We start from the raw sequence: 27,621 nt of genomic DNA, 5'->3' as shown, positions 1-27,621 counted from the left end.
TATTCCTTAATATTCATTACTTTCAATGGAAATTTATTTTTGTATGTATCATTATGGTTTAATTTGTAATCTCAGATGAGACTTATCTCCTTGTTTATGTTTATTGGTCATTTAGATATGCACTTTGGTGAAGTCCCTGCTAAGGTCTCTTGATTTTGTTTTTCAGTTAGATCTTCCTTTGTTGAGTTGTAGAAACTGTTTATATGTTCTTTATATGAATCCTTTATTCATTATATATTTTACTGATATTTTCTTATTTTGTGCTTCCTTTTTCTTTTTATGGTTGCTTTTCGTAAACAGATGTTTTTAATTTTAATGCACAGTTGACTCTTGAACAACATAGGTTTGAAATGCGAGGATCCACTTACACGTGATTTTTTTCAACAGTAAATACTGCAGTACTACATGATTAGTGGTTGGTTGAATTCTTACATGTGGAACTGCAGATATGGAGGGACCTTATATGCAGAAGGCAAGCTATAAATTGTACTTGGATTTTGGGTTGCTCAAAGGTCAGTGCCCCTACCCCAATGCTGTTCAAGGATCAGCTGTAGTCTACCTTCTCAAGCCTTTACTTTATGAATAAAGCTCTTAATCTTAACTATCACCAAGATCATGAAGTTAATTTCCTGTATTCTAGAAGTTATATTATTTTACTTTTCACATTGAGAACTACTATCCACTTGGAATTAATTTTTGTGCAAGGTGCAAAATGGAAGGCTTTTTCCCCCCATATGTATAGTCATTTGACTTACACCAATTATTGAAAACATTCAGCCTTCCATAGTGTTTTATAGTTCCCTCGTTGTCATAACTCATGTGTCTGGATATTCATAGATCTGCTTCTGGGTTTGATTCTGCTTCTTTATTCTGTGTCTATTTTTGTGTCAATACTGACAATGTTAACTTTACCTGAGTTCCGTTCCTGAAAAACGGGGACAATTTAAAGAAATCTCCAACTCTTCTCATTCTGTGAAACTGCTTGCTGCAAAGAACCACCCTTCCCCGTATAACTTAAAGAATATTCATAGATAACCCCCCTTTCGACTTGACAGCACTATTTGCCACATAATTTATTCTAAATTCATCTGCTAATTGAGGTGTTCATCTGTATTAGTTGTCTTTATCCCAAATAATAATTAATAACAATAATAATAATAATAGAACTTCTCATATATCTCTGTGGAGCAGGTAGTTACAACTTGGAACCAGGTGCCTAGACTACACTCCCATAGAGACAAGGAAATAGAATGCTATCTTTCTTGATGTTTACGTTTAAAAGAGACGTTCCTAGAAAACTTAAGAAAAACACTCCGGAGTTATAAAACTGGCAAGAGACCTTATTTAGCTTTTAAAAAGAATTGCACACATCTCAAAGAGAATAGAGAAAGAATTTATAATTAGAAGTTCTTTAAAGGAAATGCTCTAAGATTTGGCACAAGGGAAATTTCAGTTCTTTTCTTCCTTCCTCCGTCCCTCCATCCTTCTTTTAACTCTCTTCCTCTCTTTCTCTCCGTCTCTCTCTTTCCCTCTCACTGTCTCTGTCTCTCTCTTTCTTCTTTTCCTTTATTTCTTACTGATATATTTTAACATATACCAAACTCGTGTATCCAAATTTGTATTCTTCTGAAAGTAATCATATTCACAAGTATATACTTAATCCAGTGAGCCTGCAAATGTGCAAAATAATTTTGTGATTCCTTAAAATACCATTACTGTTAATAATAGCAAGTACTTAAACAGCACTTACTATGTACTAGGCACTATTTTTTTTTGTACAACATAGCGATTCAATTGTTTTGCAGATTATACTCCATTTAAAGTTATAAAACACTGGCTATATTCCCTACGCTGTACAATATATCCATGTATCCTATTTATTTTATAATAGTAGTAGCTTGTACCCCTTATTCCCTATCCCTCTCTCACCCCTCCCTCCATCCCTCTTCCAACTGGGAACAACTAATTTGTTCTCTGTATTTGTGAGAGAATATTTTGTTTCTGTTTGGTCATATTCTTTTTTGTTTTGTTATATTCTTTTTAATTTTTTTATTGGAGTATAATCACTTTACAATGTTGTTCGTTCATTTTATTTTATTTTCTAGATTCTACATATCACATTCCACTGTAAGTAGTAACTTACAGTATTTGTCTTTCCCTGACAAATACTCTTCGTTAATACTCTCTTCGTTATTTCACTAAGCATAATACCCTTCAGGTCAATCCATGTTGTTGTGAATGGCAAAATTGAATTCTTTTTTTGTGGCTGAGTAATTTTTTAGATCTATACTTAACCATATAGTTTCTTCCTTTTGTTATTACTTTATGGTAATAAAGGTTAGACACAGGCCCTTCACATTTCCATTCTTTGTTTCATAAATGGTTAGCTGAACTGTTTATCCTCATTGATCCCTTGAAACAAAGTACTTGTTACATAAATTAACCAAACTTCAATTGAACTTCTTTCTTTCCCCAAAAACCCTAAACTTTGCCGCACCCTCAACCTGAGCCAATGTTAGCATGTAGACTAGCCCTTCCTTAACGCAAAGAAAGATACTTCCTGAACCTGGCTTACTTCTCTCTGTAAAAGGAAAGTCCTTTTTTACCTGACTTTTCAAATGTTCCCAGATCTCCCTATTGCAATAGTCCCCCTCATCCTCTTGCACTAGTTTTTCCTAAGTCTGGATTTGTTTTTATTTGACAATATCATGCTGTATTTATTACCATAGCTTTATAATAAGTTTTAATATCTGGAAGGGTAACATTTTCCACTTTGTTAGCTCCCCAGTACAGAGTTCTTTCTGGTGAATCCTTTTGGTGAATCTTTCCTAGGGAAATAATCCAAAGTATGTAAAATAGTTAATGTTTATCACATATATAAAGTTAAAACTGCCTTGCATAAATGATCATTTATTTACCAAGACCTAATATTAAACTGCCCTTAAAATGAATAATCAGATTAGATAATGACAATTCAATAATTACAAACATTGCAATTCCTTAATCAATAAAATATTTAAAGGGGAGGGGAGGAGAATTATACCTAAAACGGTGCTAAAGAGGCCAAATTCAGCAGTCAGAAAAGCAGAAATTCTGGAAAATTCCTGGAAGACAAAAAGGAGATGAAATTGAATTGACAAATATACAAGAGCAGAGGACACTGAAGCCTAAATTATATAGAGGAGAAAACTGATAAAAATATATAAATGATCGCAGAGGTATGATAATCTTGAGTTAATAAATTCTGATATCAGGAAAAGGCCCTGTACATAACATCAGAGTAATTAATTGAAAAGTATTCAAGACAGCTTAGCCAAGTATCAATTCTATTCCATATTCCTCTAACTGAACTGTTAGTAGCAGTGATATTAGACTCCAACCTGAAGCCCTGATTATAGTATGAATTCTGATACAAGGGACTCCCAGAGAAGCTTGGGACAAGAGAAGAAAAAATAAGTAATGACCCATTCCCCCTCTCCCCAAAGGAATAAGGAGCTTTCATACCCAGGAGGTGAAATACCTGCCACTCCATGCAACCCCACCCTCTACATCTTCCCCCAGACAACGAGGGGAAGGTACCTTCCACAATCAGAGCCTGCATCTACATTGAGACAAAGTAGACATTGTTAATTTGTGATTTTCAAAAAATGTGGAAAGCGTAAAGTTCTGAAATGTGTGTCTCTTTATGCTTACCTCATAGGTTTATTATATTCTCTCACGGTGTCCTTTTGGTGTAGAGGAAGGGAAGAAAAGGTTTGGGATTGAAAGACTGCTAAATTCTCACACTTATTCATCTGCCTTTCCACTCCATGATGTAAGTATATGTTTAGTTTTGAAATACTGACCGCGTTTTCCCTTTTCCACATTCAGAGGTTGCCTTGTTGGGAGAAGAAATCTTCCATTTGCTTCCACTTTTATGACAGGTTGCTTTATCTTGCTCATGTTGGGAAAATCCCCACAGACTCCCTAGGTCCAAGCTGAGAACTATGCTGAAACACATAGTTAATACCTCAACATTGAGATTTCAATGGAAATTCATTAAAAATTATTACATTTGCACATGAATTTTCTTTAGAACCCATATTGAAAACAGCAGTTATATTAAAACAACATTTTAGAACATAACTTTTGGAACTTTCTATCCAGATTCATCAAATCTTTCCTTCTTTATAAAGTTTTGAAGGTGTAAAGGACTTAAATCACATGCATTCATGTATTCATTCATCAAATGTGTAATTGGTTTTAATTATATGTAAAGCATTCTTTAGGTATTATTGGAACATAGCCATGAATCCAAGGTCACAGACTAGGAATTTCTGGGAAATAAAGCATAAGTACAACTGCAAAACAAGCTAAAGACTTCAGTCCATAAGAAAGATTCAGACAAACAACTGAGATTCTGGAGAAGTGTTCTTTGAGACTGGTGGATCATGTACAAAAATACTGAGTTCAACAAGGAGGTCACATTTATATGATGCACCCGTTCAACCAAGCCTAAAAGGCTTGTCAACCAAGACAGCCTAGTTGCTGGGGGCTTCTGAGAGAAACCTTTCCTTTTGGACATTCAGTGTTTAAATTTCATCACCTGCTGTCAGTAGACATTATTTGGCTGAATACATACAAACTGCTTTGGATCATCTCCTGGGACTTTGGTTTCCTTTGTCCCTGTTTAACTCTTCCATGCTTATAAAGACTTTTTGATGATGACCTTTTTCAAGAAACACATTCCTTTGGCATATAGAAGAATTAGGTATTTCTGTTTAAACAAGTGGCATCTAAATCATTGCCCATGTTTTTGAAAATGATGTTGCTGTCATGGTTTCCAGAAGCCCAAAACCAGTCTCTCTCTTTTCCAGCTTTCCTCTATCAGTATGTATTCAACAGTATGTTGACTGTTGGCTCTAGGTTTGTTCAGCATTGGTTAGTTGATTATCTTTGGTATGTTAGCTACAAGGGTACAGCAGACTTTTCCAAAATGAGTGGCAGTTCTCAACAGGAGTATCAATTCAGGTGAATTTATCTTGTGTTAGAGAAATTACTTTTCCCCCGCCCCGCCCCCCCATCACCCCTCCCCCCCCATCACCACACACACTTTTTCCTGGGGCAAAAGAACTTCTAGGGGATTATGGATCCTAAATAATGCCACAGCATTTGATCAAGTAGAGATCTATAGTGGGTTAATAAACACTTTGCAATGCATTCTTTGTTAATCTTTCTTCACAAAAGGGCTCATTCTTTTCTTGAGGATTTTTGGTTTGTTTGTTTGTTTTTAGGACATTGATTCTTTTCTTACTATCACCAGGTCATTAAGCCAAATTGTCCTCAATCACTAGCAATTTTACTCCATGCATCTAGCCTTCCAGTAGAGTCTTACATGCTCACTAGAAAATTAGTGTTACTGAGCTGTGGCCAGGGAGAGCTATCATTTACTATTAATTTTACCTTTTTTGCTTTCTTCTCTCCTGAATACAGGTTTAGGCACTGGATTTTTCCCTTATGTGCTTTAAAAAAATTTTTTTCTTTTAAGATACCCAAATAGGCTGCTTTTTTCTTTTTTTCTATTTCATTTCTCAAGATTCGGTAGGACTAGCTACAGAAGAAGATAAAAGTTGGAGTCTGGATGATGTAAAATCTTATACCTTGCCATACAGAGATTTTCATATGTGCTTAATTTTAAATTGGGTGTTTTCTCAGTGTTGTCTTCAGCAGCTTACTTATCTAGGCAAACAGTTAAAGAGAAAATAGTGAACAGCTATGTGTAGACATTTCTCTGCCAGGCCCTAATTAACTTGGTGTTAATAAGGCTAATCAGTACCTAAAAATGGGAATGGAACTTACGCGTGAAACAATATTGAGGCTCTTAAGTGCTGAAGTCTGTTGTATATATTTTAAGTTCTTTGGGAAATGGCTATCAGCGTTGGCTAGTGAGGACAAGACAGGTTCCCTAGAGGAGATCCCAGTCATAGCTGTGTGGCTCTGGATCATTCACTTAACTTTGCTTGGGGTTCAGTGTTTCCATCTGTAAAATAAAAATGTGAGCCTATTTCCAAAGTCCCAGCCAGTTATATAGTTGTGGGAATCCCTGAGCAGTGACTATTGGAATCTGAGTAGAGATGAGAGGTGGACTCCGGGTCAAAGGAGCAGCTTGAGTAAAACCAAAGTCTCAGACTTTAACTTGTGTTTTTAGACAGCTGGGTGTAAAACTTTAATAAAGAAGGCACTATTATTTTCATTTATTGTAGAGTGTAGCAAATGTACTATACTCTGCAGTACACTAAACAGTGTAGTAATTTACATCAACGGAATATGAAACTCTGAATCGAAAAGTGAAAGAGAACATCTGCCTCATTCACTAGCCTTCTTACAAAAGCAGTGTGCCTTTATTCTCCCTTGTGGTTTGCTTTGTCATTCAGTAACTTCTTCTTGCATACGTGTAGGGTCAGTACTGGAAGCCATCAGAACCTCCTAATCCTGTCAATGAAAGGTACACACTTTGCCAGAACTGGGCTCGGTTTTCCTATTTTTACAAGGAGCAGCCTTTTAATTTGATTAGGTAAGTTTCTTACAGAGAATCAAACTGATTACAACTTGATTATGTGGTTTTTATTCACAGTGGCATCATATTCCATTCTTTGTACTACTATTTTCACCCACTACTGTTCGCATCTTCACAGTTTTGTATCTACTCTGTCATTTAGTCATACATTTGTGAGCAAAATGCTGTTGCCAGAATGATCATAACCACAGTGCAGAGGTAGCTCTACGGTTCAGAGGTGGGATCTTAGTATTTAAGTAGGTTGGGTTCAAATCTAAGCTCTTTCTCTTAGAAGCACATAAACATGGTCAAGTCATTTAACCTCTATGAGACTCATCTGTAAAATAGGAATAACAATAGTACTTTCCTTATGGGGTTATTTGATAATTAAATGGTATGTGTATTTTTTTTAGCATGGGGTTAGCACTTAATGTTTAATACAATTAGTTTTTTGCTGTTTCTTTGTTTTTCTCTGAGTCCGGGAAGCTAGAAGGTAGTAGAAGTGTTGTTTATGAATGTGTGTATGTGTTGATCCCAGAGAGCTACGAAGGCAATTGTTCTATTATTTCAATTCTTTAGACAGTTTCATTAGCTATGCAAGAAGACTATGGTTGCAATTCTTGCTTTGAACCATGACAATCCTACGTACATACAGGGTGTTAGGAGGCTCCTGCTGTGATTTCAATAGAGCAACAATCAGATTACAGACCCCTCATTACTAGAAGCAGTATTTTTACTCAGTGATTTATACTTCTACTGCTCTGCCTGCACAGCATCACAGCCTCCTTTTCATGTGACCAATTTTGATGCATATGTATAAATCGGCTGAAATGTTATTGCAATGGTTTCTTTGAAGGCAAATAAAAGGGGAAAATTTTAAGAATAAATAAAGGCAGCTAGCATATAAAGTGTGGTTTCTGCAGATCATTATATGAACTCTTCATTGCGTGGATATTTGAATTGTTCTGATTAATGGTCATTTAATTTTTTAAATTATAAAAGTAGGACGTGTATCTAAAAAATGCTAAGCAATAAAGAGATGTGCAACGTTCACCTCCATTGAACTCCACAGAAGTAACTATGCTTGAGTTGGTGACAGCCAGTCAGTCTTATTATTATGCATGTGCATAATAAGATACGTACACAAACTTTTCTTTTTCCTGGAGCAATGGAATCTTTATTTACTTTTTTTGTTAAGATTTTCTCTTATCACTAAATAGTATACTATTGGTGTATTTCCTTGTGAGTACACACAGATCTACCTCATGCTTTTTAACAGAACACAGAGTACCATATCATAAATTTTGCATAACTTATTTGTCTATTTTTCTATCAAAAAAGATTAGGCTGTTTCAAATTTTTCACTATTATAATCAGTGCTGTTAAGAACATTTGCAGACCTTGTGCCCCTGGAGAATATTTTCATGGTATGTTTTCAAAAAAGCAAAGTTGTCAGGATGAGGTTTACATATTTTACATTGTTCACAATATATTGAGAGTATTTAGCTGTCTACAGATATTTCTGCTGTAAATATTTCTCAAAGGTTTGTACTTATAATTCTTGATGTAGACAAATGCATTACATCTCAGGTCAGTACCTTATTAGCGCTTGCTGATTTTCCTTGACAACAATGTGGAAGCTCAGAGATTTCATCAGATAGCAGTATCTAGCTTAAATTTAATAACTTTTTAAGTTTTTCAACCTATTATTATAACTTTTCATTTATAGCAAATTATACTGCTTTTGCTTTTCAGTAATGAGATAGTTTTTTTAAATAAACTTGTTTTTAACAAAATGTAATATAAAAAATTGATAACTAGGTGTAAAGTTTTTAACCAGATAACTGAAAAGGCAGGAAAGAAAACACTATGTTATCACAGAGGGAGGAACTGCAGAAAGCAGCTATTATCCCTAAGGTTTCTTCTCAGTGATTATGTAGGATAATATCCGTGCTCTTAGTAATAGACAATGAAATATTTAAGGTAAAGGACCATGATGTACATATTCAATCAACTTACTTTCAAGTGGTTCAGAAAAAATATATATATGTGTGTATATACACACATATCTATGGGGAAATATATGAAACGAGATAAAATGTAAATGGAACAATATTTTTACAATAGAAGAACTAAAGGGTATATTGCTATTACTTGAATTATTCCTGCAGCTTTTCTATATATTTGAAATTATTTCCAAGGAAAAATCTTTAGTAAAAGGAGAGTCCAGAAATAGATCCAAATATATATAGTCAATTTATTTTCAACAAAGGTGCTTTTCATTCATTGGGGAAAGGATAGTCCTTTCAACATATGCTGCTAGAACAAGTGGCTATCTACATGAAAAACATGAATCTTGATTCTTTCCTGTACAAAAATTTAAACTAACTTGGAGTGGATGAGAGAACTAATTGTAAGGGCTACAACTACAAGACTTCTTGGAATACATATAGAAGAAAACTATATGTGGTCTGGAGTTAGGCATGGACTTTTCAGATAAAATGTAAAAAGCACAATTTTAAAAATGTATAAATTTAACTTCATTAAAATTAAAAATGTATGCTCTTTAAAAGACACAGTTACAAAAATAAAAAGGCAAACCACAGACTGGAGAAAATACTTGCAACACATATATAAATAGAGGACTTTTATCCAGAATATTTAAGGAAATTTTACAACTCAATAATAAGACAGAATTTAAAATGGACAAAAGATTATAAAAGATTTGTCACCAAAGAAATATATTTATGGATTGCCAATAAGTACATCAAAAGATGTACAACATCTTTATTCACTAAGGGAATAAAATTTAAAATGTCATTGAGATACCACTACACACCCATTAGAATAGCTAAAATCTAAAAGTCTGTCAACAATAAGTGCTATCAGGGATGTGGAGCAACTTGAAATCTCAAACGGTGGTGGTGGGAATGCAAAACGGTATAGCAACTATAAAAAAACGATTTTGACAGTTTCTTATAAAGTTAAATATTCACTTTCATTCAAGGAATACATCTACTTTTATATACTTGTCCCAAAACTATTGTTAAAAAGTTTATCTATTCTGTTGCTCTAGCTAACTATCCATGCACCAGTAGCAAGCTGGTTTTTTTTTTCAAATTTAATTTTTATGTTATATTAAAGTATAGTTGATTTACAATGTTGTGTTAGTTTCAGGTGTACAGCAAAGTGATTCAGAAGGCTATTTTGATTATAGTGACTTAGCTCTACTATCCTTTAATACAGCCCTTACTCTCAGTCTTTGTTTAAGCCTACTTTTGGGTTTTTCAGGAGTGTTGTAGAGTTATAAAACTTTTTTAAGTTTAATCCTAAGTGTTTTATATTTTTGTTGCTATTATAAATTATATATTATCATATATATCTTCTAACTGGTTATTACTTACACGTTGAATGCTGTTGTCTTCTGAGTGTTAGTTTTATATTCTAATGCCTTGATTTGAATTCTTTATTGAATTAGTTTTATCGTTGATTCTTTAAGGCTATCTAGGTATATTATTATGTCATCTTTAAATAGAAATATTATACTTTTCTGTACCAATTCTTATATCTATAATTATTTTCTTCTGTTCAATTCATTGGCTGATAATTATATAACAAGGCTGAATAATAGTGGGTGACTTTGCCTTGTTCCTGATCTTAGTGGGAATGCCTCTGGTGTGTCCTCATTTAGTAGGGAATTCTTTTGCCTTTGTACATTACTTTATCATCTTGCCAGGGGGCTTGGAGAGTTTTGTTTGCTTGTTTGTTTTAAAGTCTAGTTGTTTTAACACATTATGTCTTGGAATTGGTTGTTCTAAGTCAGTTTTCCTTGTTCCTGGTGGATCTTTTGAATATGTATCTTTTATTTTGTTTGGTTTTTTTTTTCTGGAAAGTGCTCTTCAGTTATAGTTTTAAAATATGATTCTTTTCCGGTGTTTTGATTATTTTCTTTGGACGCCAGTTATCTGTATGTTTGGCTTTTTTTGCCTATCTTCATATCAAACAATTTTCCGGAGACCCTTTTTACTTCTCTGTGTCATTTTCATTCTTTCGATAGGTATCCTGTTTTTCTTACTGTCTTTTATTAGATTTTCACTTGGTCTCCCATTATTCTCTCTTGGATACCTCATAATTTCATCATCAATTCTGATATGATCTTACAGGGGTTTTCTTTTTCCTCTCTTTTTAGAGTTGTTTCATCTCTTGTTTTATCCCTGTTTTTCCCCACTTGTCTCATTTTTATATTTTGGTATTTTCTTATATTTGCAGTTATTTATTTGAGAACATTTAATTCAGTTTGTACTGCTTTTTTTTATAGTATTCCTCGTGTTCTTTTGGGAGGATTTTCATTAGCTGAAGTTCTTTGTTTCACATTTTCAGTTTTTTTTTTAACATAATTTTGTATGGTATGCTCTGCTTTTTTCCGTTTGTGTTTAATTCGTGGAGTTTCTAGCATTAGAGTAAATCTTCTGTTAGTTTTTTTTCCTGTTCCATGCAGTTGCTTTCATGGATGATAGCCTGTGCTTGTCATGTGCTTTTCCATTCATTTCTGTAGAATCCTAACTCTCTTCTTTCTCTTTACTGTCACACTTTTAAGAAGTACCACCATTTATATCTGATTCTTCCACAGAAACATTGCTTCTCTGAGGCTGCTACTTTCAGTCTTACTCATTTTCAGATCCCTTTCTTTTAGCTAGTACTACGAATTACCAAGTCCCAACATGAGTTCAGTATTTTGGCATTTAGTTAGACTTTTTCCCAAGGATTATTTCGTCTGTGTTTCCCTAATGTCCCCACCCGACTTTACATGTTTTCCTTACGATTTCTTAAGCATTTTCTTCACTGCTCTCTGTATCTCAGGTATGGCAGCTGGTAATAGGTACTCAGTTGGAACTGGGTTTATTTTTTTACTTACAGATAATTTGAAGATCATGGTGTTCTCTGTCACGATGCTTGAAGGCCTGTATCAGGTGTGGTTTTATTTCCTCTTCTTGTTGATTTTATGATTTTATGAAAGGTTTTTGTGGGAAGACTTGATAAAAGTAAAAAAAAAAAAAAATAGAAAGGAATTGTTCATAGATGCATAATTACAATGCCCACATTCCTTTAACGAGCATTTATTTAGCATCACTAGATACCAGCAAGAGGCTAGGGCTATAAAAGTAATCAGGATATGATTTCCTAACATGAAAATATTTGCAGGAAGACACACAAATGCATAATAATTACAGCAGAGTGATACTCATGAAAGAACAGAGCAGAGAGGAAAGAGCCCCTACCTTTATGACAACCTCAGAGAAAGTTTCACAGCACATATTCTTGAGTGTGTAGTGAGAGAAGTAGCAGGTTGCTAGGTAAACAAGTTAGGTAAAAATTTCCTGGGTAGAGAGAACAAGTACAGAGCACTGGGCTAAGGAAGAGCATCGTGCATTTAGTTCTTCATTTAGGAGGAGTAGCTGGTAAGGTTTGAAAGTTTATCACTAAAAAATCATGGAGAGTACTGCTAAGATGAAAGGACAAAAGCTTTAAAGGAAGAAAAATACATTTGTTTAATGTTCTTGCTTTAGAAATGCAAACAGGACGGATAGTAAAGGGATGCAAGACTGAAGTCAGCGAAGTAAGGAGGCTGTTAAAATTTTCCAGTAGTAGATATTGAAGGTCATATCCAAGGCACTGGTAACAGGAAAGAGAGGAGACTATAGATTAGAAAAAGACTTTTATGGGACTTCCCTGGTGGTTCAGTGGTTAAGACTCCACACTTCCAATGCAGGGGTTGCAGGTTCCATCCCTGGTAGGTGAACTAAGATCCCCTAGGCTTCGTGGCATGGCCAAAAAAAAAAAAAAGAAAAGAAAAAAGGAAAAAAAAAGAAAGAAACTCTTATGACAGAATTTATTGGACCTCGTGGATTGGATATGAAGGATTAGGAAAAAAGACAGGATGATGAGGGTTTCCTGGAAAGAAATTTAGAATATAGGATTTGAATTCCTAGATTTCACATATTTCATGTTACCTATACACCAAACTTAAGTTCCATGTCCAAATATTTGTAAATATCTTTACTGCCTTTTGGATACTGATCATTTTTGTCATATTAGATTATATTGTTTCAGGAAGAGCTGGGAATATGAAGGTTACCATCACTGGTTTACCAGTCTTCAATTTTATATGCCCTCTTTTCCCATTTTTTCTTTCCAATTTAAGAGCTACAGATAATTTTTCTTTTGATATCACTTATTGGGGTGGCTTAATGCTTATAAATAAAATTAATATACTGCTATATAGCAAATTGGTTAGAATAAATATATTTACAGTGAATATAGTGGTGCTATTAAAAAGCCAAGATGGGGGACTTCCCTGGTGGTGCACTGATAAAAAATCTGCCTGCCAGTTCAGGGGACATGAATTCAATCCCTAGTCTGGGAAGATCCCACATGCTGAGGAGCAACTAAGCCCATGTACCACAACTACTGAAGCCTGCGAGCCAAGAGCCCCTGCTCCGCAACAAGAGAAGCCACCGCAATGAGAAGCCCGTGCACCGCAACGAAGAGTACCCTCCGCTCGCCACAACTAAAGAAAGCCCGGATGCAGGAGTGAAGACCCAAGGCAGCCAAATAAATAAATAAGATTAAAAAGAAAAAAAAAGATAGTGTAATAGCTAAGCTAAGTTTCCCAGATGTCCATGAAGTCATGATAAAAGTGAATCTCTTTAGACCATATGTTTGCATTTGTTCATTCATTCCTCAAGCCTGTATTTATTTCAGTTCTATCATCATTGTTTTGATTATTTGCTGTATCTCAGGACTTAGTCTTATGCTAAGTACTAAGTCCTGGAAATACAAAATTAGACCAATGCCTTCTCACAAGATCTTACAACCAATACTATTGAATGTCTTCTACCTACCAGATGCCCTATTAAATGTTATGGGGCCACAGACGAGTTTAAAATCTAGTAAGTAAAATGCACAGGTTAAGAAATACCATAGGTATAAATAAAAGGCAAATTTTTCTAAAAAATTAATACTCAAAAGTATTTATTGTCCTTATCTTTGGCTTTATAGAGTATCTCACATTATTGGATTTTTCTCATTTTCTTGTTCTGAATAAGAATTTAACATCTTAAATGTTATTTCAATAATATGTAAATAATATGTACGTTTTTACTATAATACAAATTTGACGTTTCTTCATTTTTGCATTCTTAAGAGATGGTTTAGTTGTTAATCTGTTATTAAGCTCCCCAAATCCAAAGTTTAGTAAAATTATTTCTATAATTGCACATGTAACAAAAGTTCATTTGATAATTACTCTTTTTGAGAATCTTTTAAATGTTAGTTAAAGGTCTGGAGTTCTTAAGGATTTTTTTTTTTAATTCTCAAGGAATAAGAGTCTTGAAATTTGAAAGGAAGAAAAATGTAGGTCTTTAAATATAAGGTTTTGAAATATACAGTTTCTTTATGACTTCCCAAATAATGTTTTGGCTAAGTGTATAGCAGTAATATTGATGTTTTACCTTAAAAATTGTTGACTCCAAATACCTGATTATTTCGAAAGTAAATATTAACTTCCACTCAGTTGGCTTCTTACTTATATGTGTTGTCTCTTTTAATCCTTTACACCAAGTCTATGGAGAAGCATCATCCTGCATTTTATGATGTGGAGACTAAAGCTTAGAAAATTTAGTATCTTTATCAAAATTACACGGCTACAAAGCAGTGGAGCCAAAATTAGAATACAAGTTTGTCTGAAACCAAGACCCTCTGAACTGTATCATTCTTGCAATGTCTAATTGTATTTTTACCCTCTTTCATAGGGATTATTATGGAGAAAAAATTGGCATCTATTTTGTCTTTCTTGGATTTTATACAGAAATGCTGTTTTTTGCAGCTATAATTGGCTTAGCTTGTTTTATTTACGGCTTATTATCAATGCATGATAACTCAAGCAGGTAAGTGCAACTGAGAAGCCCAAATAGAGAATCTTATGCTAACTGAAACACTTACTATTTTTCTGGAATTTGAGTCAGAATGTTTCCTATGGCAGCAGATAATTGGTATTTCTGAAAAAGACCCAAGCATAGCAGCTACCCCTCACCTGGTGCTTTATGGAAAATCTGTTTGTTTTCTTTTCTTGGTTTTTTTTTGGCTGCGTTGGGCCTTCGTTGCAGCACATGGGCTTTCTTTAGTTGTGGTGAGCGGGGGCTTCTCTTTGTTGCCGTATGTGTTGTTGCAGGGCATGGGCTCTCGGTGCACGGGCTTAGTAGTTGTGGATCACGGGCTCCAGAGCACGGGCTCAGTAATTGTGGTGCATGGACTTAGTTGCTCTGTGGCATGTGGGATCTTCCTGGCCCAGGGCTCAAACCCATGTCCCCTGTATTGGCAGGAGGATTCTTAACCACTGTGCCACCAAGGAAGTCCGGAAAATCTGTTTTTAATGATGGGCTCTGAAGAGTCTGTTCCTCAAAGCATGATTTGATCTACAAAAATTGCCGCTTCATTGCCCCTTGTGCCATATGTAAGAAACTATATAAAGGTATTCTGATAAGAACAGCTTTGGACTTTCAGCCAAACACATCACTTGTAAAATAACTTTGCTCTTGGGAATTCCATGGCGGTCCAGTGGTTAGGACTCCGCGCTTCCACTGCAGGGGGCATGGGTTCTACCCCTGGTTGGGGAATTAAGATCCTGCATGCCTAGTGGTGTGGCCAATAAAACCCCAAACCAAAGCAAAACGAACAACAACAACAACAAAAACCAAAAACCAAGGAAAACAAAAACTTTGCTTTTCCCTCTGCAGCACTGAAATCTGTGACCCTGAGATTGGGGGTCAGATTATCATGTGCCCACTCTGTGATGTACTATGTGACTATTGGAGACTAAATTCTACCTGTTTGGCTTCAAAGGTATGTATGTATTGTCCTATGTTGAAAAGACTTGCAATTTCCCTCCTTTGGTATTGCATTTGACACTAAGTAGTCTTTATGATGTTGTTGTTGTTTTACAGTTCTCCCATTTATTTGACAATGAGTCAACAGTGTTCTTTGCAATATTCATGGGAGTTTGGGGTGAGTAAATATTACATAAGAACATTTTCTCCATGTTGTGTGTTATATGGTCATTCATATAACATGTACAGTGGGCATACCTTATAAATCAAAGGTGATTTTACATCTTTATGTCTTTGCTAGCATCAGTGCACTGATGGACTCCACGTCAGTGGTCGTTAGTCCTTGGTCCTTGGTCCACAAAGGTGTCTGTTAATCATCTGCTCATTTCCCTGAAGAACACTATAATTTTTGAAACTTCATATGTGTTCAGATCACACTCTCTCAGCACTGTGTTAAAAAACAGGCTCAATAAGTGCTTAATTTGGGAGAAAATAAGTATTTGGTGGTGGAGGATATTGAGTCATGGATACAAACTGGAACAAGACTCAAAAACTGTTGAGGGCTAATAAATCAGCGTTTGAGTTTAAATTCCCTGTGTCAAATTCTAGTTCCAGATTCCACCTCCATTTGGTAAAAATCTCCCATGGAAAATGGAATTCCCCTTACTTTTGGATCTGTCCCAGTATCTCGTCTCTTTTGTATCACGTGGGAAGTAGAAGTGTCATGAAGTTGTTCCCACCATCAGTGAGGAAAGTAATTTCTGTAAGAGTAACTTGGCAAGAAAAGTTCTAAAGGCTTCTAAAACATGTCTCAAAACTTGGGAGAATCTGGGAAATGACAGACTTTTTTCTCTCCAATTTAACAAAAAGTCTTTAACAAGCACAAATACGTGCATTTAAAAACTGGCCAAGGGAGTGGGGTAGCTTGATTTAGGCAAAAGGACACCAAAATTTGTAGGGGTGTGTACGTGAAGCAGAGGGTTTTATCGGTTTCTGTGACTTCTGCTTGACTGCTATGGTCTGAAGAGAAAAGCCCAGATTCAAAGAGAGAACAGGAGACAGAGAAGTCTTACCCACAATTCTCCAGCAATCTCCTCTGGTTAAGTTAATGTAAGGACATCTGTTCATCATGTGGCTACCAAATCCTTCCTCTGTCACTTTTTGGAATCGGAAATGGATGATAGGTACACAAATTACAACAAAGGTAATAGTTTTCATTTCTTTCCATTGAGAGAGATTGTACACCAACACTAACCTCATATGTCCTCATATGTCCTAACAAATAGAGGAGCAACCATACATGGAACACCGAGCAGCTGCAGTGAACATGGGGGTGAAGATATCACTTAAGATAATGATTTTGTTTCCTTTGTATATATAACTAAAAGTGGAATTGCTTCATCATATCATAGTTATATTTTTAATTTTTTAAGGAACCTTCATACTGTTTTCCATAATGGCTATACCAATGTATATTCCCAACAACAGTGCGCAAGGGTTCCCTTTTTTTCAGTTTTGTTCTTTTGCAAATGAATCCAATTTTCCAAAAACCATTTGTAGAAGAAACTCTTCTTTCCCCATTGAGTATTCTTGGCTCCTTTGTCAAATATTAATTGACCATAATATTTGGGATTATTTCTAAGCTCTTGATTGTGTTCCATAGGTCTGTGTGTTTCTTTTTATGTCATGCCAATAGTACCATACTATTTTGATTACTATAACCTTTTAATATAGTTTGAGATCAGGAATATGATGCCAACTGTTTTGCTTTTCTTGCTCAAGATTGCTTTGGCTATTTTGAGTCTTTTGTGGCCCCATACAAGTTTTAGGATTGTTTTCTTTATTTTTGTGAAAAATAGCATTGGAATTTTGATAGGGATTGCATTAAATCTGGAGATTGCTTAGGTAGTATGGACATTTTTATATTAATTCCTCCAATCCATGAGCATGGGCTATCTTTCCATTTATTTGTGTCTTCTTCAATTTCTTTCATCAGTGTCTTGTAGTCTACAGTGTACATATCTTTCACTTCCTTGGTTAAATTTATTCCTGGGTACTTTGGGGTTTTTTTGATGTTATTGTAGCTGGGATTATTTTCTTAATTTCTCTTTCTGGTAGTATGTGGGGAGTATATAGAAACACAACTGATTTTTATATATTTTTACCCTGAAACTTGACTAAATTTATTTATTAGTTCTAATATTTTTTTGGTGGAGTCTCTAAGGATTTTTTTTTTTATAATTTAATGTTATATGCAAATAGAGACAGCTTTACTTCTTCCCTTCTTTCTTTCTAATTTATAGGTCTTTTTTAAAATTTTTATTTCTTGACTATTGCTCTGGCTAGGTCATCCAGTACTCTACTGAATAGGAGTGACAAGAATGGGCATTCTTGTCTTATCCCTGATCATAGAGGAAAAGCTTTCACCTTTTCACCATTGACTATGATGGTAGTTGTGGGCTTGTCATGTATAGCCCTTATTACATTGAGGTACATCTGTTTATACCCATATTTTTGAGAGTTTTTATTGTGATGGATGTTGACTTCTGTTAAATGCTTTTTGTGCTTCTGTTGTGATGATCATATGGGGTTTTTTATCATTTATTTGTTAATGTGGTATATCATGTTGATTGATTTGTGGATGTTGAACTATCCTTGTATCCTTGGAGTAAATCCCACTTGATCATGATGTATGATTCTTTTAATATATTGCTGAATTTGATTTGCTACTCTTTTATTCACGTTCTTTGCATCTATGTTCATCAAGTATAATTTTCTTTACTTGTAGTGTCTCTTTCTGACTTTGGTGTCAGGGTAATGACAGCCTCATAAAATGAGTTTGGAAGTTTTCTTTCCTCGTCTAGTTTTTGGAAGAGTTTGAGAGGATTAATTCTTCTTTACATGTATGATAGAATTCACCAGTAAAGCTATCTGGTCTGGACTTTTGCTTGTGGGGAAGTTTTTGATTACTGATTCAATATCCTTACTGGTAATTGGTCTGTTAAGATTTTCTGTTTCTTCATGATTCAGTCTCACTAGGTTGTATGTTTCTAGGGTTTTATCCATTTCTTCTAGGATAACCACTGTATTGGCATGTAATTATTCATAGTATTCTCTTATGATCCTTTGTGTTTCTGTGATATCAGTTGTCATGTCTCCTATTTAATTTCTAATTTTATTTATTTGAGCCTTATCTTTTTTTTTCTTGGTAATTATGGCTCAAAGTTTCTCTATTTTGTTTATCTTTTCAAAATAAAACAGTTTCAGTGATCTTTTCTATTGTCTTTTTGTCTCTTTTATTTTATGTACATTCTGATCGTTGTTATTTCCTTCCTTCTACTACCTTTGGCTTAGTTTGTTCTTCTTTTTCTAGTTTCTTAAGGTCTAAAGTTGGGTTGTTTATTTTAGCTTTTTCTTGGTTCTTAATGTAGGCATTCATTGCTATGAATTTCCTTCCTAGAACTGCTTCCGCTGCATCCCATAAGTTTTGGTATATTGTATTTCCAGTTTCATTTGTTTCAATATATTGTTTGATATCTCTTTAGATTTTTCTAAGACCCATTGTTTGTTCAGCAGCATGTCCTTTATTCTCCACATATTTGTGAATTTTCCAGTTTTTATTTTTCGTGTAATTCTAGTTTCATACCATAGTAGTCAGAAAAGATGCTTGATGTGATGTCAGACTTCTGATATTTATTCACTTATTTTGTAGTGCTAATATGTGACCTCTCCTGAAGAACATTCCATGTGCACTTAGAAGAATGTGTTTTCTGCTGCTGTTGGATGGAATGTGCTGTGAATACCTGTTAAGTCTGTTTGGTCTAACATGTAGTTAAGTCCAAAGGTTCCTTATTGATTTTCTATCAGGATGATCTATCCATTATGAAAATGGGGTGTTGAAGTCCCGTATGATTATTATATTGCTGACAATTTATTCAAGCCAGTTAATATCTGCTGTATATATTTAGGTGCTCCTCTGTTAGGGGCATAAATATTGGTAAGTGATGTATCTTCTTGTTTGATGGATCTCTTTATCCTTATACAAAGATCTTCTTTTCCCCTTATTGTGATCTTTGTCTTAAAGTCTATTTTGTCTTATATAAGTATAGCTAATCTTGCTTTCTCTTGGTTTCAGTTTGCCTAGAATATCTTTTTCCATCCTTTCACTTTTAGTATATATGTGTCCTTACAGCTGAAGTGAGTTTCTTGTAGGCAGCACATACTTGGGTCTTGTTTTTTAATCCATTCAACCACTCTGTGACTTCTGATTGGAGAAGTTAGTTAATTACATTAATTATTGATAGATATGGACTTACTATTGCCATTTTGTTAATTGTTTTGTTAATTCCTTTGTTCCTTTCTTCCTTTCTTACCTTCTTTTGGAGTAAGATAATTTTCTGTAATGGTATGCTTACATTCCTTTATCTTTATCCTTTGCATGTCTTTTATAAGTTTTGCTCTGTGATGACAATGAGGCTTATATAAAACATCTTATAACATTCTATTGCAAGCTAAGACAAATTAATTCTAAATGCATGCTAAAGCTCTATATTTTTACTTTCCCTGCCATGTTTATTTTTTTTTTGGTGTCACAGTTTATATCTTCTTAGCTTATGTATCCTTTAACCAGTTATTATAGTTATACACTTTTATTGCATTTAGAGTTATTTTTACTACCTTTGTCTTTCAACTTACGTAATAGGTTTACAAATGATTTACCCACCACTATTATAACATTAGAGTATTTTAAATTTAACTACATATTTACCTTTACCAGTGAGATTTATATTTTTATATGTTTTCATTTCAGTTTAAAGAGGTCACTTTAACATTTCTTGAAAAGCCATTCTAGCTGTGATAAACTGTTACCACTTTTACTTGTGTGGAAAACTTCCCAGGTAGAGTATTCTTCATCCTCAATTTTTTTTTCAGTACTTTGACTATATGCTATTCTCTTCTGGCCTGCAGTTTCTGCTGAAAATCTGCTGATGGTCTTATGAGGGTTCCCTTGTACATAAGTTGTTTTTCTCCTCCTGCTCATAAGATTCTCTCTTTAACTCTTGACCTTTTAATTATAATGTGTCTTCATCTTTTTTGGAACTCAGTGTGTTTCCTAGATCTGATATTTGTTTTTTTCCCCATGTTGGAGAAGATTTTTACCCATTATTTGAGTATGCTGTCTCTGTCTCTTCTTCTGGGATCCCCCCTATAATGCAAATGTTGGTCTGCTTGGTATTGCCCCATAACTACCTTAAGCTGACTTCACTTTTTTTCTTTCATTTTCATTTCATTCATTTTTGCTCCCCTGAGTGAACGAATTCCACTTCCATTTCTTGGAGTTTGCTGATTCTTTCTTCATTTGATCTAGTATGCTGCTGAACCCTTCTATTGAATTTTACATTAAAATGATTGTATTCTTCAGCTCTATGATTTCTGTTTATTACTTTCTTATAATTTCTGTCTCTTTGTTTAAATTCTTGCTTTGTTCATGCATTGTTATCTGGACCTCAGTAAGCATCTTTTTTTTTTTTTTTTTTTTTTGGGGGGGGTGAGGTAGGAAAGGATAGCTTTATTGCTTTGCCAGGAAAAAGGGGACACAGTGGGCTCTTGACTATGTTTCCCAGTCTGGGAGGATTTGAGGAGGGCTTTATAACAATGGTTCAAAGGTGGCCGTCTGACAAGATTAGGGTGTGAACAGGACTTGAAGGTGATTCTCAGGTCTCTTAATCTTAATGAGCTTCTCTGGTTCCTTTAATCTTTAATCTTGCCTCAGGTGGTTTCTTGGCTACTCCTCCCTTGATTAGCAACTGTTAGCAACTCAGGGAAGGTCTTGCCTTCAAGATTCAGGGAGGCTGGAGTCTTGCCTACAAAGACACAGGAGAAAAAAGGGCCTGGGAGCCCCACAGGGCCTCACTCAGTTTCACTCCACCCTTTTCTTTGATACTCCTCAATCCTGAGGACAGATGTTGGACAAGGAAGGGAACAATAGATGTTAATCAAACTCGCAGAGGAACTCAGTTTCAGGGGGACTTGGTTTTAATCCCCACTTTGGTTTTATCTTTCCCCAAATCTTTCAGGGAACTGGGCGATGACCGCTCTAACTACTTCCTGCTGAGATGGGGCATAGTCCTGCCTAATTTGGGGGAATAGATACCAAATTAAAAATATTTGAGTTCCAAGTTATGATTAAGATCTCAGTCCCTTGGTCTTATTCCTTGTATGGAGAAGATCCATCAAAAAGGCAATCCTGATGACCTGCAAACAGGAAGTTGACCACATATCTAGCAGTTAGAATTATCAAAAGAATCGGAATGTGAATCTCTTAGGTAGAAGATACGTGAAAGGCATAAGAAAACAGACTTTCATTCTACTTGTTTCCAAACTTTCCCAAAGCATGAGAGGTCCGCTTCTCAGGAGCCTGCTCTCTGGCTGTAGGCAGGCTTGGCTGGTCAGTCTCTGGTAATGTTCTTACTGTGGTGTGATGTACCCATGATTTTACTCCATCCAATTTTATAGAGAAGAGTGAGAAGATGGTAGGATCCCTTCCATTTCTCTTTAAGCTGCTGCTTAGGTCCTTGCTCTTTCCATAGTTTCAGCAGCACCCAGGTCTCCTGCTTTGAAGGGATGCAAGAGAGCTTCCAGGTGAGGGGGAGATGGCTGGACTGAAAAACAGCAGACCGAAGCCTCACATCCAGATTCTGGCAGAGGTGTCACGGATGTCAGATGCTCTCTTTTCTGCTTCCCCCAAATAATTCCTTGGAGTCCAGGGCTGCCCAGGCAGGAGGAAGTAAGGAACGTCCTCAAGGCAAACTGGGCCTCTCCAGCTGCTGGGGCTTCCCTCTTCCTTTGTCTTTTCCCACCTCAGAGTTCCAGCTGCAGTGATGGGGGACTGGGTATGACAATCCCAGGTATGACTGAGGGCTCAGCCTTTCCAGGCAAGGGTCCCAGGCGATCTGGCCTCTAGGGACCTCCCTTCCCTGGCCCGTCCTGGAGTGAAAGCTTGGCCTCTCTGTACACTGGTGGTGGAATCTTGGGAGAGAAGAATCTGGGGTGCGGGAGAAAAGGATAGCTCTATTACTTTGCCAGGCAAAGTGGGACACAGTGGGCTCCTGCCCTGGAAAAATGTGTGTCCCAGTAAGCATCTTTATAACCATGATTTCGAACTCTTTATCAGGTAAATCACTTGTGTTCATTTCATTAATGCCATTTTCTGAGCTTTATCTTGCTCTTTTACTTGGAACATATTCCTCTGGTTTCTTCATTTACCTTGCCTCACTGTGTTGATTTTTGTGCATTAGGTAAAACAGCTACCTCTCCCAGCCTTGAAAGTTGCCTTCTTTGTTCTTAGTGTCTCCTAGTATTGGGGGGTGTGCCAAGACCTGTCAGTGTCCCAAATGGGAAGATTTCAGTTAGCACCTAAAAGGCTGTTTGGAAGCTGGATCCTCAGCGAGCAGCTTTTAAAGTTTGCAAGTAGATCTCTTTCAAGGAAATATTGGAAGATGGGCTTTGGTGTCTGCTGCCTCTGTATTTAGCCCTGGGGAAAAGCCAGTTAGGAACTGTTTGTTTGCTACAGCAATCAGAACAGTATGGTACTGGCATAAAGATAGACATGCAGACCAGTGAAACAGAATGGAGCCCAGAAATAAATCCACATGTATATGATTAACTAATCTTTGACAGGATTTCCTAGAAAACAAAATGGGGAAAGGATAGTTTCTTTAACAAATGGTGCTGGGGAAACCGGATATTGACATAAAAAAGAATGAAATTGGATTCTTATCTTTGTCAACTGAAAAAAAACCACAACTTAAAAGTTGAGAATTATAGTTTATTTGGCAGACTTTCTGAGGACTTCAAGCCTGGGAGACAGCCTCTCAGATAGCTCTGAGGCACTGCTCCAAAGAGATAAGGGAGGAGCCAGGATATATAGGAGTTTTGCAACAAAGACCATATAGTTGGAACATCAAAAGATTACTGTTAATTAAAGAAAGCCAGATACCTCCAGTTAGTGAATTTAGAGCTTTTCTGTATATGGGAAGATGCAAGAATCTTGGCTAATTGAAATCATTCCTTTGACATACACCTTAGCTATCTAGGGCCAGTATCTTGTTCTTTCCCACCTTGAGTTCCCTCAGGGCTCACCATCTGGGCTGTAGTGGTTTGATGGCTTCAAAGTCCTCTGTTTACTGATATGGCAGACAGCATTTTTCATTCACATCTTATACCATCACAAAAATTAATTCAAAATGGATTAAAGACTTAAACATAAGACCTGAAACTGTAAACTCCTAGAAGAAAATATAAGGAAAATCTTTATGGCATTGGTCTTGGCAGTGATTTCATGCAGATGACACCAAAGCCCAGGCAACAAAAACAAATAAGCCAGACTACATCAAATGAAAATGCTCTGCATAGCAGAGACACAATCAACAGAGTACAAAGGAAACCCATTGAAAGGTAGAAAATATTTGCAAACCATATATCTGATAAGGGGTTAACGTCCAAAATATGTAAGGAACTCTTGTAGCTCAATAGTAAAAAGAAAAAAAAAAAAAAAACGAAAACCAAACCAAACCAAACAAAAAAACCCTTAACCTGATTAAAAATGGACGAAGGACTTGAATAGACATTTCTCCAAAGGAGTTAAAGAAATGGCCATCAGATTATTGAAAAAATACTTAATGTCATTAGTTATCAGGGTAATGCAAATCAAACTGCAATGAGATGTTAACTCACACCTGTCAGGATGGCTATTATAAAATAACAAAAGACAGGTATTAGTGAGGACGTGGAGAATTATAATGAATACTTGTATACTATTGGTGGAAATGCTAAATGGTACAACTGGAAAACAGTGTGGGAGTTCCTCAAAAAATTAAACTAGAACTGTCATATAATCCGGCAATCCTGCTTCTGGGTGTTTACCCCAAATAATTGAAATCAAGATCTCGAAGAGATGTTAGCACCCCTATGTTCATTGCAGTACTCTCCACATTAACCAAGATGTGGAAACAATCTAAATGTCCAGTGACAGATGAATGGGTAGAGAAACTGGTGTGTGTGTGTCTGTGTGTGTGTGTGTGTGTGTATGTTCATCTATGCCTTAGAAGTGTTATAAGGGAGTGTGTTTTTGGAGGTACTGGTCATATTTTATGTACTTTTCTGTAAATATGTTGTTCTTTAAGTGAAAGTTTGTTTAAAAATTATACATATTGTATATTATACTATATATAATATTATATATTATACATATATGTATATATATAGAGAGAGAGACAGGGAGAGAGATAGAGAGAGAGAAATACTGTGCTGTCAAATTGCTCTTATGCCTTCCTTAAATTTCCCTAAGCTTGAGAAAGTGCTACAATTGCTTGAATGATTTCAATAAAAGACATGCAAACAAAATCTAGCTGTTAGTAAAAAGTCAGGTTTAAATATTATTTCAGATTATCTGAGTGAAGAGAGAGCGTAGTATGCATGAAAAAAAATTTTCTTGCATGGACTGCTGTCTAAGAAACTAATTTGTGTTTCTACTTATATGAGTTATTTTAATACTATTACATAGTGTTATGTCAAAATGAATAATTTTATAATTTTATCATCAAACATAATAGTGACAGAAGAACTGTCATACAACCAAAATGATTTTTTAAAGTATAGAAAAACCTAGTTATTGTCTCCTTATTCACTTATTCCTCCATCTCTTTATTATATTTGTTTTTATACACTCCTTTGCCCATAGTCACATTGTTTTTGGAGTTTTGGAAACAGAGACAAGCCAGACTGGAATATGAGTGGGACCTGGTGGACTTTGAGGAGGAGCAGCAGCAGCTCCAGCTGAGACCTGAATTTGAAGCTATGTGTACACACAGGAAAATGAATGCAGTGACTAAGGTATATTAGGAACCTGAAATAGGCAGTGTATTTCAGTGGACACACAGTTGTGTGTAGGTGGCCTCTCAAATAATGATGTGTATTTTACTTGGCCTTTAAAATATCCTCCAACATATAAATCACGGAAACTTGTTTATTCGCTTCTAATATACATTTTGAACATATGCAGAAGTAGGTAGAAAAGTATAATGAGCCCCAGGATGGAGTCATCACCTAGCTTCAATTATTATTAATTCATGGGCAGTCTTTTTTCGTTTATACACCTACCCCTCCCTGCCACTAGATTATTTTGAAACAAATCCAAGTCATCATATCATGAAATACATAGTTTTAATACTAAGTGATATAAAGTGAAATGGAAAATAGTGTGTATGCTGTGGGCTTTGTATACAAATATATATACATGGAAATGATACTAAGTTAATGTGCAAAAATTAAAATAGTATTGTGTTAAGATAGTGAGCTTATGAGTGATTGCTTTATTAGACCAAAGTTTATTCACCTAGTCCATTCTAATTGATTATAATGGGAAGATCATTGCACTGGTGTCTGGAACGGAAAGTCTAGATTTTGGGATAACTGGCAAACTGGCTGTGTATTGTGGACTGAGTTATTTGACTTCTTGGTACCTTGTTTTTGTTTCACGTGAAAATGGAAGCTGCTTTGCAGACTCCTGGCTGCATATTCTTAGAGTCCCTCCCTCTCCATAATCTATAATCACCATGTTACGTGATGCTATTAAAGGGAGAATAGAGTATGTCTCTAAAAATCTCTTCAGTAGATTTCCCTACTCTGTTCAGGACACTATTCTTGTGTATAATACTCAAACTTTTTCTCACAGTTTAGGCATTCACTAAATGTTTATTAAATTACATTGAAACATTACAAAAAAATCAGTAAATGAATGAAGGGAAAAATCACCTCAGAAAATATATTAACAATTTGGGTGGTGATTTGAAATTAAAATATATTGAGAGATATTGCCATAATACTGACATGACATGTATTTGTTCATACTTCATGGGATAAAAAAGGAAATAAAAGTGAGCCAATTGGCTTTGCCAAAAACTGTTGACCTAAAAACAAGATGTGCTGAACATTTACATTTGAAACCAGTTGAAAAACAAAATGTATTGGTTCACTGTGAATCGTCTACTTCACTTAGCTTTAATCGTTTTGGAAATGAGTTTTTTTTCTTTATTTCATTGCAGTGCTTCTTCAGTGGTTAAGCACTACCAGAACTCTTACATTTGAGTCTGTTGGAAACACACACATGCAGGCATGGACACACACGCACATGTGCACACAAACATGCACATACACGAATGCACAGACATTGGATACACATATGCACATGCATGTACGTTATCAGATGTATGCACACACATCCTGGGCTTCAGTAGGGCTCTTGGGCAGCCTACGCTGCCTGCTACATTCTGTTTGCATCTAGTCCTTTCTGAAAATCCTTGAGACTGTGAAGATGTAAAATCTTATATGTTAAATAGAATTACATGATTTAGATTTCTGCTGACAACTATTTTTGACTGTACGGCAGTATTTTGACAGTAAGATTTAACTGCCTCTCAATATTGCTAAAAATGTCGGCTGATATAATTAATATCTTCCGTTAATGACTTAAAAAACCATAATGATAGAAAAGTCTGGGCCCCTGAACTGTGTGGAAGAAGACAATTAATCCTATAACTATAAAGAAGGCACCCTACTTAATATTCATACAGAGCAATTACAGAGTAGTGCAATTCAACTCAATTCAATTTAATGCAATTAGAAAAAATTTTAACGTCATTAAAGCATGTCCACTTAAGCGGCAGCCCTCAGGTTTTGACTTTGTTTTTCCTGCCTATCTTACCCTGAATACCACTCTAATTCAACACTCGGGAAATAATACGTATCTTTTATGTCTCACATCATTTGTAAAATATTTCATCTAAGAGCCCTAAAGGTTTCTGCCTAAACTTAAGGAACCGCTACTAGAATATAGCTTTCCATGAGCTGTGGTGAACCCACTGGGGAGATTTCTACTTTAACTGAGCTTTGTGATTTTGACTACTGCTTAGAGACCCAACTTTGAGGACAGATTTTGAATTTTGCTGTGATTTCTTCAAAATTACAGGAGATGGAACCTCACTTGCCTCTATGTAGTCGTATTCCATGGTACTTTCTGTCAGGAGCCACAGTGACATTATGGGTGAGCATTCTTTAAAAACTATCGTCACCTATTTGATGTAAGATACTGTTGCGATTACCTCAACAATTTCATCTGCAATGGCTCGAGTCCCTCTTCTC

At 35.6% G+C, this 27,621-nt stretch overlaps 1 protein-coding gene across 1 annotated transcript in view; it reads left to right on the top strand.

The window, feature by feature from the left end:
* The window catches only part of ANO5 (anoctamin 5), a 92,173-nt gene that overhangs the window by 43,436 nt on the left and 21,116 nt on the right, over positions 1–27,621 (top strand). The window contains exons 8-14 of the mRNA XM_057695891.1: positions 3,701–3,814; positions 6,438–6,553; positions 14,347–14,481; positions 15,331–15,436; positions 15,538–15,598; positions 25,163–25,314; positions 27,449–27,523. Coding sequence (XP_057551874.1) covers positions 3,701–3,814; positions 6,438–6,553; positions 14,347–14,481; positions 15,331–15,436; positions 15,538–15,598; positions 25,163–25,314; positions 27,449–27,523 — 759 coding nt within the window. The remainder of the gene's footprint in view (positions 1–3,700; positions 3,815–6,437; positions 6,554–14,346; positions 14,482–15,330; positions 15,437–15,537; positions 15,599–25,162; positions 25,315–27,448; positions 27,524–27,621) is intronic.

The sequence above is a fragment of the Hippopotamus amphibius genome, chromosome 9 (assembly GCF_030028045.1).
Source record: "Hippopotamus amphibius kiboko isolate mHipAmp2 chromosome 9, mHipAmp2.hap2, whole genome shotgun sequence".
Lineage (NCBI taxonomy): Eukaryota > Metazoa > Chordata > Mammalia > Artiodactyla > Hippopotamidae > Hippopotamus > Hippopotamus amphibius.
The sequence above is the reverse complement of the archived record's forward strand: the minus strand, read 5'-3'. Positions and strand labels throughout refer to the sequence as shown.